At 52.3% G+C, this 12760-nt stretch overlaps 6 protein-coding genes across 6 annotated transcripts; 3 read left to right on the forward strand and 3 right to left on the reverse strand.

The window, feature by feature from the left end:
* Positions 1-65: 65 nt before the first annotated feature.
* Positions 66-1004, forward strand: P5CR_0 (Pyrroline-5-carboxylate reductase; the record flags this gene model as incomplete). The annotated part of the gene is made up of 1 exon (XM_014693532.1): positions 66-1004. One exon carries the CDS (start codon positions 66-68, stop codon positions 1002-1004), a length of 939 nt encoding a protein of 312 aa, XP_014549018.1.
* Positions 1005-1230: 226 nt separating this feature from the next.
* On the reverse strand, positions 1231-2785 carry HAT1 (Histone acetyltransferase type B catalytic subunit; the record flags this gene model as incomplete). The annotated part of the gene is made up of 3 exons (XM_014693531.1): positions 1231-2375; positions 2425-2709; positions 2758-2785. The coding sequence occupies 3 exons, from the start codon at positions 2783-2785 to the stop codon at positions 1231-1233; spliced, it is 1458 nt and encodes a 485-aa protein (XP_014549017.1).
* Positions 2786-3244: 459 nt separating this feature from the next.
* Positions 3245-5373, forward strand: lmbrd2 (G-protein coupled receptor-associated protein; the record flags this gene model as incomplete). Its single annotated transcript, XM_014693530.1, has 2 exons — positions 3245-3555; positions 3612-5373. 2 exons carry the CDS (start codon positions 3245-3247, stop codon positions 5371-5373), a joined length of 2073 nt encoding a protein of 690 aa, XP_014549016.1.
* Positions 5374-5775: 402 nt separating this feature from the next.
* G6M90_00g015100 (uncharacterized protein) lies at positions 5776-7746 on the reverse strand (the record flags this gene model as incomplete). Its single annotated transcript, XM_014693529.1, has 7 exons — positions 5776-6017; positions 6084-6273; positions 6363-7024; positions 7136-7317; positions 7405-7469; positions 7517-7588; positions 7660-7746. The coding sequence occupies 7 exons, from the start codon at positions 7744-7746 to the stop codon at positions 5776-5778; spliced, it is 1500 nt and encodes a 499-aa protein (XP_014549015.1).
* Positions 7747-8319: 573 nt separating this feature from the next.
* On the reverse strand, positions 8320-9384 carry queA (S-adenosylmethionine:tRNA ribosyltransferase-isomerase; the record flags this gene model as incomplete). Its single annotated transcript, XM_014693528.1, has 1 exon — positions 8320-9384. One exon carries the CDS (start codon positions 9382-9384, stop codon positions 8320-8322), a length of 1065 nt encoding a protein of 354 aa, XP_014549014.1.
* A 1773-nt stretch (positions 9385-11157) lies between these two features.
* On the forward strand, positions 11158-12293 carry HSA32 (Protein HEAT-STRESS-ASSOCIATED 32; the record flags this gene model as incomplete). Its single annotated transcript, XM_014693527.1, has 3 exons — positions 11158-11453; positions 11514-11631; positions 11718-12293. The coding sequence occupies 3 exons, from the start codon at positions 11158-11160 to the stop codon at positions 12291-12293; spliced, it is 990 nt and encodes a 329-aa protein (XP_014549013.1).
* Positions 12294-12760: the final 467 nt, after the last annotated feature.

Raw genomic sequence — 12760 nt, forward strand, 5'->3', positions numbered from 1 at the left:
GTGGTCAGTACTCTTTTTGCTGCCAATTTCCATAGCAAGTCATCTCATACAAAATAATAGGCACCATGGGAATTGCCATTCTCAACGGCATCCTTACATCCCTGGCCGAAATTAATGGTCCTCGACCCCTCCAATCCCCATCATCAAACGCTTCCACCCCTGGGGAAGAGCGGCCACAGTCTCTCCCATCTCGCTTCATTGCTTGCGTTCGCAGTGCCGAGAGTGCTAAGAGAGTCAAGGCTGCTTTGTGGGAGCACTCATCCATCGTCAAGGTCGTTCAGAACGATAACATAGCTGCCGTCCAACAGGCGCAGGTTGTCCTTCTGGGCTGCAAGCCATACATGGTGAACAATGTTTTAGGTGAGCCCGGCATGGCGGATGCTTTGAAGGGCAAACTTCTCATCAGCGTTTGTGCTGGCATCACCGCCGACCACATGGAGATTGCTCTCCACGGATCGGTACCAACAACCAATCCGGAGGACGACGGTCGATGCAGAGTCGTTCGTGCCATGTGCAATACTGCTGCTCTTATCCGGGAGTCCATGACCGTCATCGGCATCTCCGATCCTCCGCTGCCTCCCGACATGAAGACTCTTGTCACTTGGATCTTCAAGCGTATTGGTGATGTTGTCTACCTCCCCGCCAACAACATGGATGCTTCCACAGCTCTCTGCGGATCATCTCCCGCCATGTTTGCTCTGATGCTCGAGGCTGCCATTGATGGAGCCGTGGCTATGGGTCTGCCCCGTGCAGAGGCTCAGAGAATGGCTACTCAATCCATGCGAGGAACCACCGGGCTGGTCCAGAGCGGTGAGCACCCGGCCCTTCTCAGAGAGAAGGTGTGTACCCCTGGTGGATGCACAATCGGTGGTCTCTTGGTGTTGGAGGAGGGCCGAGCCCGAGGAACGATCTCTAGAGCTATCCGTGAAGCTACGGTGGTTGCCAGCCAGCTTGGAAAGGGTGTTCAGGGAGTTAACGGAACCAGGTTCAACACGACTGGTTAATAAAAGAAAAGTGCAGATTCCACGACGCAAATTCTAAATTTCGTGCCATTCTTGGTTCATCGCATAGACCAATTTGTTCCTAAATATACCAACGCCGCAGAAGAATTGTATAGGAAGCCCATTTCCATTTGTGATTGACTTTACAATGATCTATAGCCCCCCACACCCGTCTCACACTGAACCCTAACGCCAAGTAAGTCTCCATATACACGAAGCTGCCCCCATTTCAAGCGTCTTCTACTCTTGCCTTTTTGCTTGGGGTCTTATCTCCAGCCTCATCGTCTAATTTCCGCTTTCCGTTCGATTGACTGGGGCCAAGACCATGGCCAGCAGCTCGTTCATAGGCCGCCAGAATGCGGGCGTACTCTAGTTCAACACCAGTCAAAGTCTCCTGGAGCTTGTCGATGCGTTCAGCTTGTTCGATTTGGGACAGAGCCTCTCTGTTGTGTCTGTACAATCTCTGCTTCACAATCAATTGCCACAGCCTTTCCAAGTGCTTATCCGCCTGTGTGGGGGCTGGACGGTCGTCATCCAGCGCCATGGAGGGTCGCACAGATGAAGGAAGCTGAGACATCAGGTACATTTCCAGTACTCTGTGAAATTGTCGTGGAGCAATCTTTGCATTCAAGCGGATTTCCTCAAGCTTGTCTCCTCCAACAACCAGATTGGGCACAGGACCCTTCTTGGGAATCGTGACTGACGAATCCAGTTTCAATTTAACGAAATCCGGGATTGTCTTGAGAAAGGTGAGGTCACAAACGTCTCGCAGATCATCAAATGCTTCATTCGGGTTCTCAACCGTGAACTCGTGCGTTTGGTCATGTTTGTGGTAGTGTTGGAATATTGATTTGTACAGCGTGGCTCCATTGCCTTTGCCCTGGAATGGTGGCAAAATAATGAATTGAGAGAGCCTAGTTCTGCATGGAAGGTTTGACAAGTCAAAGCTTCCGTCTGGCAATTCCCACTTGTCTCCAGATTCCGGTGGCGGAGTAGGAGGTCGGCCAAAGTAGAAAAATCGATACACAGTCGAGTATCCAACAAAGACGTATGACTTCTTATCCGGTTCACCATCTGACTTTTGTGTACGGTAGAGGAAGAAGACTGTCCAACGGTTTGCATCGGACAGGTCGATGTCAGACGAGTCCGACTCGGGGTTCTGGCCGATGTACGAACCACCTTCGATGAGCATAGGCACCAGAATCTGAATGCGCGAGTTCAGCTGCTTGATAGCCGGGTCTTCCAGGCTGCCTTTCCAAATTTCATACTGGCCGTCGGGTCCGTCGATGGTCTCTTGTAGGGTGCCAGGAGGCGTCCAATTGTCGCCAAGCTGCTGGGAGCTACTCTCGAAATCGGAGCTCTTGACGAAAGCGACTAGGAACATTAGTAGGCAGTTTGATGTCAGTTTGGCAGCTATATTTACCTTTGGGCAAGTGATTTCCTGTTTGAAGCACAGCGTTGATATCGGTGGGTTCTTCAACGCCGGCTGATGGGCTTAGTTGTTTGCTGTAGGTCGTTTCCAAATGTGGCCGCATATCATTAGCTCGGAATCGCAAGCTAATCTTCAGGTCCTTGTACCCAAAGATCTTCTCCTCGTCGCCAAAGATGGGATACGTAAAGCTCGGATGAAAGGAGCCGACCAGTCGGAGTCCAGACTTGGACGGAGAAACCAGGCTCACATTGAGCGCATCGTTGGAGTCGACAAGCCCTACAAGTTGTCAGCTGTGTCGAAACGAAACTGATAAAGACGGCTTACAGTCGGTGAGATCGGGCAAAGCGGCCATGACTGACGTATGCGACAAAAGCTGTGGGTTACAGTTGTCAATGGGTGGTGCGTAATGTTGCGTCGAGCCTAAAAAAAAAATGGTGATAAATTGGAGTTTGCAAAGCATGTCAGACGCGATGGCTCCAGCTGGAAACGCGACCGAGCGCGAATCAATTAAACTGGTACTCCGTACTCCGTTTGCACAGTCTGCCAACAACGTTCTGCACCAGATGCACACCTCCCTAGCCGCCCCACATTTGAGGCACCAACTTGTCCCAGCACCTTTCAGTGGTCGTTTTGTACCCTCATTGCGTCATGGGACCTGCAAGCCAGGGGGGCAACGCCAGCTAACGTTCGAGAGGCAGCAGCCATTTGGAGCTCGCGGTTTCTCCGGCTTCGTCTTTCAACCAGACTGCTTCAACTAACCCACCTTCATTTTTCGCATCGCCTGCATGGACTCACTTACGGGCTGCTCGCCATGGCTCACATCACCAGCAGTGCTGCGCCCGTCGGTTCCATCATATTTTCGATTTTCGCACTGCTCGTAATTTCGATCATCGTGCTGTTGATTTTGCGATACTACTTGCCGCTGCGAACTACACCTGGATTTTATCTCGTCCCCATCTTCTTCGCATTGTGGCTGCCGTCAATAGTCGTGCTCCTCGTTCCCATAGACTTGGCGTCCAGTGCAGCCACCGACGACGAGACTACCAGGGGAATATGGCTCCCTGAACGAGTTGTCCTGGTGTCGTGGCGGATAACGTATTGGCTGACCTTTGTTTTGACTTGGTATGGTGCTCTCCAAGGACCATTTCTTACTATGACGATAGACTTACAGACTATAGGGCCATTTTGCCCATCCTAGGCGAATACTCGGATGCCGGCTACCACGAGCCGAGCGATAAGCTGAAATACTCCCTCCGACAAAATGCGCAGTTCTATGCCATCGTCCTCGGTGCCAGTGCCATTGGCTTGGTATACGTCTTTATTGCGTATCAGCCCTCTATTCTATCGCTGAAGGGTCTTGTGATGACTCTTGCATACTGCTGGGGTCTTGTGCTCGCCATCTATCTCATGGGTCACGGACTTGTTGCCATTCCCAGACGACTCATTCGAAATGCAAGCATAAGCGGCCGATTAAAACGACTGCAGTCACAAGCTCCAAAGGTGCACGAACATATGGAGGACACACTGGTCATCCTAGAGGAAGTCGAAGCTCAAGTCGCAGAGCTCTGTCGCCGAAAGACTGGTAGTGCTTTAAGCTTTCAAGAATGGATTGAGGAGCTTCAAGACATGGGAAACATCCTGCCGTCTCAGGTGCCGTCTGGCTCTGGCATATTCGCGACTAACGGCCGATCGGTTCCGCCGGTCATCACAGAAAAGTATTTGGCCGAGTTGACTCGAAGTTTTGTTCGGGCCAGACATGCCAGATCTCGTTATGTCGACGAATGGAGCCGCTTGGTACACGAAGCAGGGGAATTGCAGGCAATCTTAAATTCCGCTGCTTCAAAGAAACTGGACTTCGGAGAGCCGTCACCACACACGGGAGTTTGGGGGAGGACCAAAATTTTGAGTCCATATACTCGGTACATTTTCTACTACCACGTCATCCCCTATACCCAGGTAGCGTTTGGTCTGTTTTTAGCTCTCGCCTCTGCTTGCGTTGTTTGGTCGGAATTAGTCCGATATACATTCCCGCGCTTGTCTGTTATTCGCCTCAGCGTTGTACATCACTGGGTGGGAGATAAGCCTGAAGTTGGATTTGCTGGGCAAGTCGTTTCTGCCTTCTGGATTTGCTACATGTGTGCAGCAGCACTTCTCTCCATGACGGAAGTCAAAGTCTGGCGTGGCCGGGCCCTTGTGAAGCGAAACACGTCTTACGAATCAGCGTTCTGGTACTCTATGCAGGTCGCCAAGCTTACCATTCCCTTGTCATACAACTTCGTGACATTCTTGTCTAAGGAGGTGTATGAGAAGACAATATTCTTCAAGTTTCTGGGGCAACTGCTCGAAAAAACTGCGCCTGGTCGGTGGTTTGATGACCTCTTCCCAATTGTTGTTTTGTTCCCAGTGGTAGCAACATTGTTCGGATTGTACGGGAAGGTCAAGCGTGTGTTTGTTGGTATCGACGTGATTGACGAGGGCGATGAAAACGGGCCGACATATGGGTCTGGATCTTGGCGAGAAGGCCGTGGTCTCATTGAGCGAGAGCTTGGAGGCACAGCGACCTACCGTCGACGGGGAGACACCGCTTCAAGGGTTGCATTAGGTGAAGCAGGAAGCAGAGCTGTTCCCATTCTCTCCATTCCCGCAGTTAGAGATCCTCCTCCGTTGCCGAGTCAAACACCCGTGCCCTCTGCCAACACTGGCCGACCAGGACAAATTTCACGGGCTCCCATTTACGATGATGCCGCGGAGGACGACAACATGTTGGTAATTATAGGCAACCGTATGAAAAACACCGTCGAGGGCATAGAGGCACCCAAATGGTTCCAGCAAATCAAGAAGCCCAAGTGGATGGGTGGAAACAACGAGAATGCCGGCAATTCTCAGAACAACTCTGACATACGAAGATGGTTTGGCGGAGAGGGACACATCCGGTTGTAAATGCAGGTAGAGGTTCTTCTCAACATGGTTACGGCGCAGCGGCTTGCTTTGGGATATCTGTTGTCACGACGGGCGCTATAGTTGGCATGGTCTGGCGTTTTTGATTTAGCTAGCCTGGAACATTGTTTAGCCGAAGCACAGTAATAGTCGAGCCAGCTTAAATGTGGCTTCTGTAGTCTTTATTCTGTATTCTGTATCCAATCTAGTGACGGCTGCCCGTGCGTACATGTGTTCGTAAGTCGTGAGTCATGAGGCGTAGTCTATACACAGACAAGTCATAGTTCTTCTTTCCACCTGATTTTAGAACAAAAACAAACCACTCTCCGCAGTGACACGACCAGATAACAGCCGAAAGGTGTCGTCTTATCCTACCTCATCGACACCTGCGCCGAAACCAGGAGATCACGGCCGAGGCGGCGAACTAAGAGAATTCCACGTATGCGTCTTGCTCATGGTCCTCTTCCTCAAATGAAACATGATTTCCTTCTCCATCTTGTCGATATTCTGCTCTAGGTCCTCGTCGTCCCTGGCATACTGTGCCTCGCGACGGCGATCGAACCACACCCATATCGCTACGATGGCGGCAGTGATGGGGATCGTAACGGCAAAGTAGATCCACAGATCTAGGGACACGGGGTGGGCGGCTGGCCGCAACAGCGGCATTAGCAGTCTGCAGCTTTTGGGATATTCGACGGGAAGGGGAACCGTACATTCTTGGAAATTGAAAAACGTCATGCTGAAGACGGACGCGAGATACGTGCCGGGCAGAAAGAGCGTCCCCATGAGCGAGATGGTCTTCATGGCGGTGCTGTCGCGTTTGCTGGCGTGGGCGATGCGGCGCTGCTCTCCGGCGATTTCGAGATTCAGTCTCGCTTCGCGCTGCGACATGATGTTGTACAACTAGGGCCCCTCGGTCAGTGTCTGGTGCCTGGGATCGAGAGCCTTGGGCTGGGGGGCCCGGTGCCGGTGGACGCGCGTGTGTAGCTTACCGCTTCCCGCTGCACCTTCAACCTCTCCAGCGTGGTGTGGATGTAATTCTCCAGGCCCTTGAGCTTGACCTTGTAGAACTCTAGTCTCGCCGTCATGCTGCGGTGCAGCTTGTCCACCTCCTTGAAGTGCCGCCTCTCGGCATCCTCCGCGCTCGCTGTTTCGCCGTTGACAAGTCTCAGCTTTTCCTCGCGTACAGTCGCCATCTTGTCGTGGTACCGGCCCATGGCCTTCTCCATCTCTTCTGCTACGGCCCAGTACGCCTGCGGTCGCTTCCACATGACGTGGCCATGGCATTCGACGAGGTCGCGATTCAGGCCGTCTACCTCCAGCAAGCCGTCCTGGAAATACTGCTCGTGCTCCTCGACCTCGTTGCGCAGCGAGACGGCGTTCTCCAGACGGCGCAGCCAGTCTCTTGCATCGCGCTGTTTCTGGTCATTTGCCGTGGACAGGTCGTACGAGAGGATGATGATGGGAAGCAGCATCGGGTGGCCGATCTGTGCGGAACATGCGCGGAGGTGCTGCAGCGCGAAGACGACGTCTGATGACGGCGTGCCTTTGAGGTAGCCCGTGGTCATGTTTGTCTTGAACGAGTGCGAAAGCATCATTTCCCAGCCGCGGGTTCTGCCTTTTTTGCGGACGTCGGATTTGCGGTGGATGATTTCTGATTACAATGTTTGTTTAGCCGTTAGGTCGTTCTTCTTGTGAGCCATTGGGACGTGGGTGGTTGGTTAGGAGCACCCAAGCGAACAAAGTAAAAATTTAAAAAACGCACGCAAGTGAGGATCATCATCATCCTGGTCAAAGGAGCTCCAAAAGAACGGCCCAACCACAGATGTCGTCTCAATCCCTCTAAAAGGCAGCTTCAGGGCGCGGACCATGTCTTCGTACGAGTCCTTTGGAAGCGAAATCACCTTGGGCGTGAAGGTATCCTTGTCTTTGGCGTTCTTCTGCACACTAGGAGCTGTCAGTCGACGAAGGGAAAAACTACCCGATATCTCAATCGATGTCATGACAAGATCAAGAGTCAGCAACAATACTCACATCAACCGGATCCCGCTCAACAACCTCGTCCCATCGCGCATCTTGTCCGGCGGCGCAAACGCACCCTGTTTCGTTCAGTCCAGCTCAATTCCATCAAAGACGGCGCACTCACCCGCCTATACAGGAAATTGTCGAATTCATCTTCCGTAAGAGCATGTTCCTCGCACGAATTGTAAAACGGATCCTGCACACCAGACAGTCAGACCATCCACTCCCGGCTTCAGTCCAATGGCCATTGCTTCAAGGCAAACTCACCGAGTAATTCAATATTTCCAGATAACTCGTCGCCTCCTCGACAGTTCTACACTCGTCGACATAAAACCGAAACATGTAGTCGTCCATCCTTGATCTCTTGGCGTGTCTGCACCCCCCGCCTTTAACCTTAAATCTAGAGCCGAATCGCCAAGCTTCTTCCCAAGCTCGGCCCTTTTTTTGAAACGCAAAACGCTCGGTGCAGGATATGGCGACAGAAGAGTCGCGGGAGAGGGAAAAAAAATAAAGGACGAGTCTACGACAAGGACTGGCAGCTTGGCTGAAGGCACCTCGAACGAATGAAACGAGCTTTTGCTGCAACCTGCAATGCGCTGGCGAAACCCTGTCGGATGCACCAGACCCCAGCCCCGTGACTTTTTGGCAAGCAATCTGGTGGATCAATACAGCACTTGAGTTGTCTGGCTCTCACATGCACTCTTTTTCTTTTTATACTCCGTACTATGTACCAGTACTCCGTACGCTGTGTTGAACCGCGTCAATGGCTTTTCGTTGCCCAACGGTGAATCATTTGCAAAGCCCATTCCATAACACGTACTAACTACAAAACGTCACTGCTAGTAACACCTAGAAGCTCGCGCAACAAACGCAACATTCAAGAGTCATGAGCGGATGCGTGCCCATGTTGAGCCAGCCAGCCAGCAGCTACACAATCAGCATGCTGTCCCCAAACATGTCAAACTCGTATCCACCGCCTTCGAGAATCTCGGCGTAGCTACGCATAACAAGCTCTTTCCCGGCAAAGGCTGCCGTCAGCACGATATGGCTAGACCGCGGCTGGTGGAGGTTCGTCAGCAACACGTCCACAAGCTTGAAGTTGAATCCGGGGTATATGTAGAGGTCGGTCCACCCCGACTGCGCCTGGATGGGAGCTTTGGGCTCCAGCTTGGCGGCCAGCGTCTCGAGGGTCCTCATGACGGTCGTGCCCACGGCGACGACACGCCTCCCCCCGGACACGGCCCGGTTGATCTGTGCGGCCGCCCTGTCCCCGACCTGGAAGTACTCGGACCTGACCTTGTGGTTCTCAACCTCCTTCTCGGTGATGTGGCGGACCGCAAATGTCTCGGTCGCCCCGACATGCAGCGTGATGTGGGCGACCTCGACGCCCTTGGCGACAGCCTCGGCCAGCAGCGCCTCGGAGAAGTGAAGCCCAGCTGAAGGGATGTTGAACGATCCAGGTGTATTGGCGTACACGGAGCGGTAGGCAAGGGGCGCGGATCTCCAGAGCGTCAGGTTCGGGTCCGTTATGTCGTCTACTCGCTGCCCGAACTCGACCAGCGTCGGCGTAACCAGGTCGAAAGGCTCGAATCTCGCTCTCCAGAGCTGGTCGGGCAGCGCTTCGAGCAGGGTGCATGTGAGTCTGTCGTTGTTCTTGGACGTCAGGGTCAGCGCTGGGGCAGCCAGCGACCATCCGAATACATCGACAATGGTCGTGCCGTCGGGCTCGTGGCCGCACAAGCCCACGTGGGTAGACTCGTCGCCGTACCGGAACCACAAGACGTTTGCGAGCACGTAGCTGTCGTTCAAGACGAGCAGGTCGCCCGGGCGAAAGTACTGGCAGATGGTTGAAAACACCGTGTGCGTAATCTTGTCGGTCGAGCGGTCGAGCACGACCATCCTGCCATCTTCGCGGCTTTTGCCACGAAGCTCAACAGGATCGTCTGGCATGATTCTTGACTCAACATTGTAATCAAACTCTTCAGTCCTCATGGTTCTTCTTCTTCTTTTTTTCTTTCTTTCTTGAGGCTTGTTGTAGCTGTATGGTTTGGTACTCAGGGTTGGAAGACGCTCTTCGAATACTAGCCTGTTGCTGACTGAATGAATGCGATTGAAACAGCGGCCGTTGGTAAAGTCTCGGCATAAGACGTAGATTTTATACTCCGAGGCGAGGGGGTCTTCTTGCAGGCATACTGCGCAAATACTATACGGCGTGGACGCATGGGCGATGTCAAGGGTTGTGCAGGTTGTTGACATTGACCGATGTTGCATTATCACGGTGGCTTAATGCAGTGGCAAGCAAGGGAATCTAATGTCGTCGTTGCATGTACCAATGGGTATCCTAACGAATGGCAGAAAGACACGTCAGTAAGGCTGCTAGATTTTACACAGCAATATGCTTCATGGTCAGGATGTTGGAAGACGTGAAATCAAAGCCACTGCGTGTCATTCGGCATCACGTCTATACAAACATGGGAAGTCTGCCATGCGTCGGTATATGAGTGACGATCCCTGCGCCCTCGTAGTTTATTTCCGTTTTTGGGCTCTTGGCTGTATGTCATATTCATAACAGTTGCGCAAATTGTACGCGAGGCCGTTTCTGTACGTGTCTTGGGCATCGTCACGGTCCATCGCCGGATTTCGCAACCAGGGTATCGGGCGGTCGGTGGGATATCTGCAGATATTCTGCATGTTCGATGCAGATGAGACGCCTTGGCGGGGTTCACAAGTAGTTCTGGAATTTGAATTATGATAAAATCATGCAGATCCTGCTCCAGACCTCATGTTGGGTGCACCTGCGGCTTTCACGGGGCCGTTATTTCAAGCAGCAAACGGGGCTGTTGGATTGGACATGTTCCCAGCTCGGTCAGCCATGCATAAATGATGGTGTCTTCATCACCCTCATCACCCCTCCTCGGGTCGCTCCCAGACGTATGTGGCCCGTCCCGTCTTGGGTGAGGGTTGGGTGAGGTTGTATTAATGCCGTCCTGTCACCATCGTCTACGGCCCGGGCTGAGGTCCTACAGGATACACGTCAGAAAGCGGCCTCTTTTATTGTTTTACTGCAAAGCATCAAATTTCAGAAACCCAGCTTCAAGGAAATGTAGTCCAAAAAAGATTGCTACCCGGGTGCGTCGATGGCAGTCCAGGCCTTGAGGGTTTGAGTTCTTGTGATGAGCGGAGTATTTACCATCTAAACGCCCGCAAATACTCGACGGGAATGTTGCAGCCGAGACACATCGAAGTAGAGGATCAACCGCTTCAATAGAGTTCATCGGGTCGCTGGTTTTGGTTTCCAATAGGCCCTTCGACTATTAATCCGAAACACACAAGACCGTGGCAGAACGCGACTCTCTGGCTTGGTGACAAACCTCACCCGCAGCTCACAAAGGTGATTGAGGAATAGCAATGAGGATGTAGCAAAGCTTTGTGCAGTATCTGAAGGCTTACACACGCATCCTATTATTCATCATTCCGCCGAGACCCAATACGAGGCAAAGATAGTTTTATCCCGAGCGCCACATGGCATGACAGCACATGGATTGTGTAGATTCGATAGGACCGCCTTGGTAGCACAACATATTGCTTGACGTCGTTCTGACGTTGATACTCGTCGACAACTAATGCAGAAAGCATATCCCGCCATTTGTACTCTGTCATCTTCTACCCAACTTCTCCCCAGGCATCGTGTGTAAACCTCCCAAAACTGTCATCTTGTTCAAGAAGAAGAAAACGAAATCCCCAAGACTTCTACAAGGCAACATGATGTCCACCACGGCAATGCGATACGCCAAATCGTCCCTGATGACGATGCCCATCCGTCCTACACTCGCTCGCCACCGCCGCGTCGTAGAACGAATTGCCTCCAGGCCACTATCGCTCACAAGCCGAGCCGCTTCTCAATCTGCCACCCAGCCCATTATGCTGGAAGATCCCAAAGGATTCGGCTTCATCCGGCACAACGCCCGCCCCCCGAAACCGAGAAAGACTGGCGTCACCGAGATCAGGGGACCGTACTACTCCGTCATGGGCAAGAGATATCTCCAAGACGTATTTGACACGTACGCACACACAAGTTTTCAACGGCAAGGGAACAACAGTTGGTCGCTAACCCAAGCCAGCATGTCGCATCAAGTTGACGGTGTCAAGTTTGCCGGGGGCTCGTTCTCGCTCTTCCACGAAGACAAGCTGCGGGAGCTCATCCAGATAGCCCATGAAAACGACGCCTATGTCTCGACTGTACGGCATACTCGGCCTCCCTACGTCCACACAGACTAAAATCATAACGACGAGGAATGGAAATGGCTAACAAACTCGCTCTACAGGGAGGCTGGATTGAGCACGTACTCACCCAATCGGACCCGACAGCAGCCGTGGACAAGTATATCCGAAAATGCAAAGAGGTTGGGTTCGACGTGATTGAGATTTCCACGGGATTTCTCTCCCTGCCGCAAGACGACTGGCTACGACTGGTGGACAGGGTGCATGAAGCCGGCCTCATTGCGAAGCCCGAGTGCGGCATCCAATTCGGCGCGGGCGGTGATACAAAGGCTTCGGAGCTGGAGGAGCTGGGTCCCTCGGATCCGTCCAAGATTATCAGCGCCGGCAAGAGGTTCATTGGTGCCGGTGTCGAGCGCATCATGATTGAGAGCGAGGGCATCACTGAAAACGTTACCAAGTGGAGGACCGACGTGATTCAGCGTATCCTCGATGAGCTTCCTGCGGAGAAGCTCATGTTTGAGGCGGCAGACCCCCCCGTCTTCAACTGGTATATTCGAGAATTCGGCGTGGATGTGAATCTATTTGTTGATCACTCACAGATTGTGCAGCTTAGCTGTCTGAGGGAAGGTATCTGGGGCATGGCGGATACATTTGGCAAGATCACAACATACAGGCCATGATGAAAACGGCATCTTGACCATACAGTTCAAACGGGCTTCTTTTGGAGCGTATCCATGAAAGAAATTGAACCAGACATCAATCAGTCAAGAAGCTAGTTAGTTCCGAGTGACACAAGGGTATTTATTATTGCTCAATGAGTGGTCCGCTGGTCCGGTTTGCGAGACTGACGACGGGACGTGACATTCCATCATTTTGGTTATTGAACTAGCAGTCCAGGTCCAGGTGGCTTGTAATTCTCGATTCGCGCTCTATGGCTCCAATGTTGTCATCAGCATCTCTAGTTTCGAGCGGCCAGCAGTAGTTGGCATAAGCACTAATTAATACCCATGGTTCACCTACACCTCATGTTGCAGTCAGTCTTGAAACGTATCATGTTGTGATAATTCATACAGATGCCTCGCGTCATTGCTAGCAATCAGTGACTAAAGAAGGTGGCATGTTTGGTTGTTCACTTCGTGTTTTTTTC

Source organism: Metarhizium brunneum, chromosome 1, assembly GCF_013426205.1.
Source record: "Metarhizium brunneum chromosome 1, complete sequence".
Classification (NCBI taxonomy): Eukaryota; Fungi; Ascomycota; class Sordariomycetes; order Hypocreales; family Clavicipitaceae; genus Metarhizium; species Metarhizium brunneum.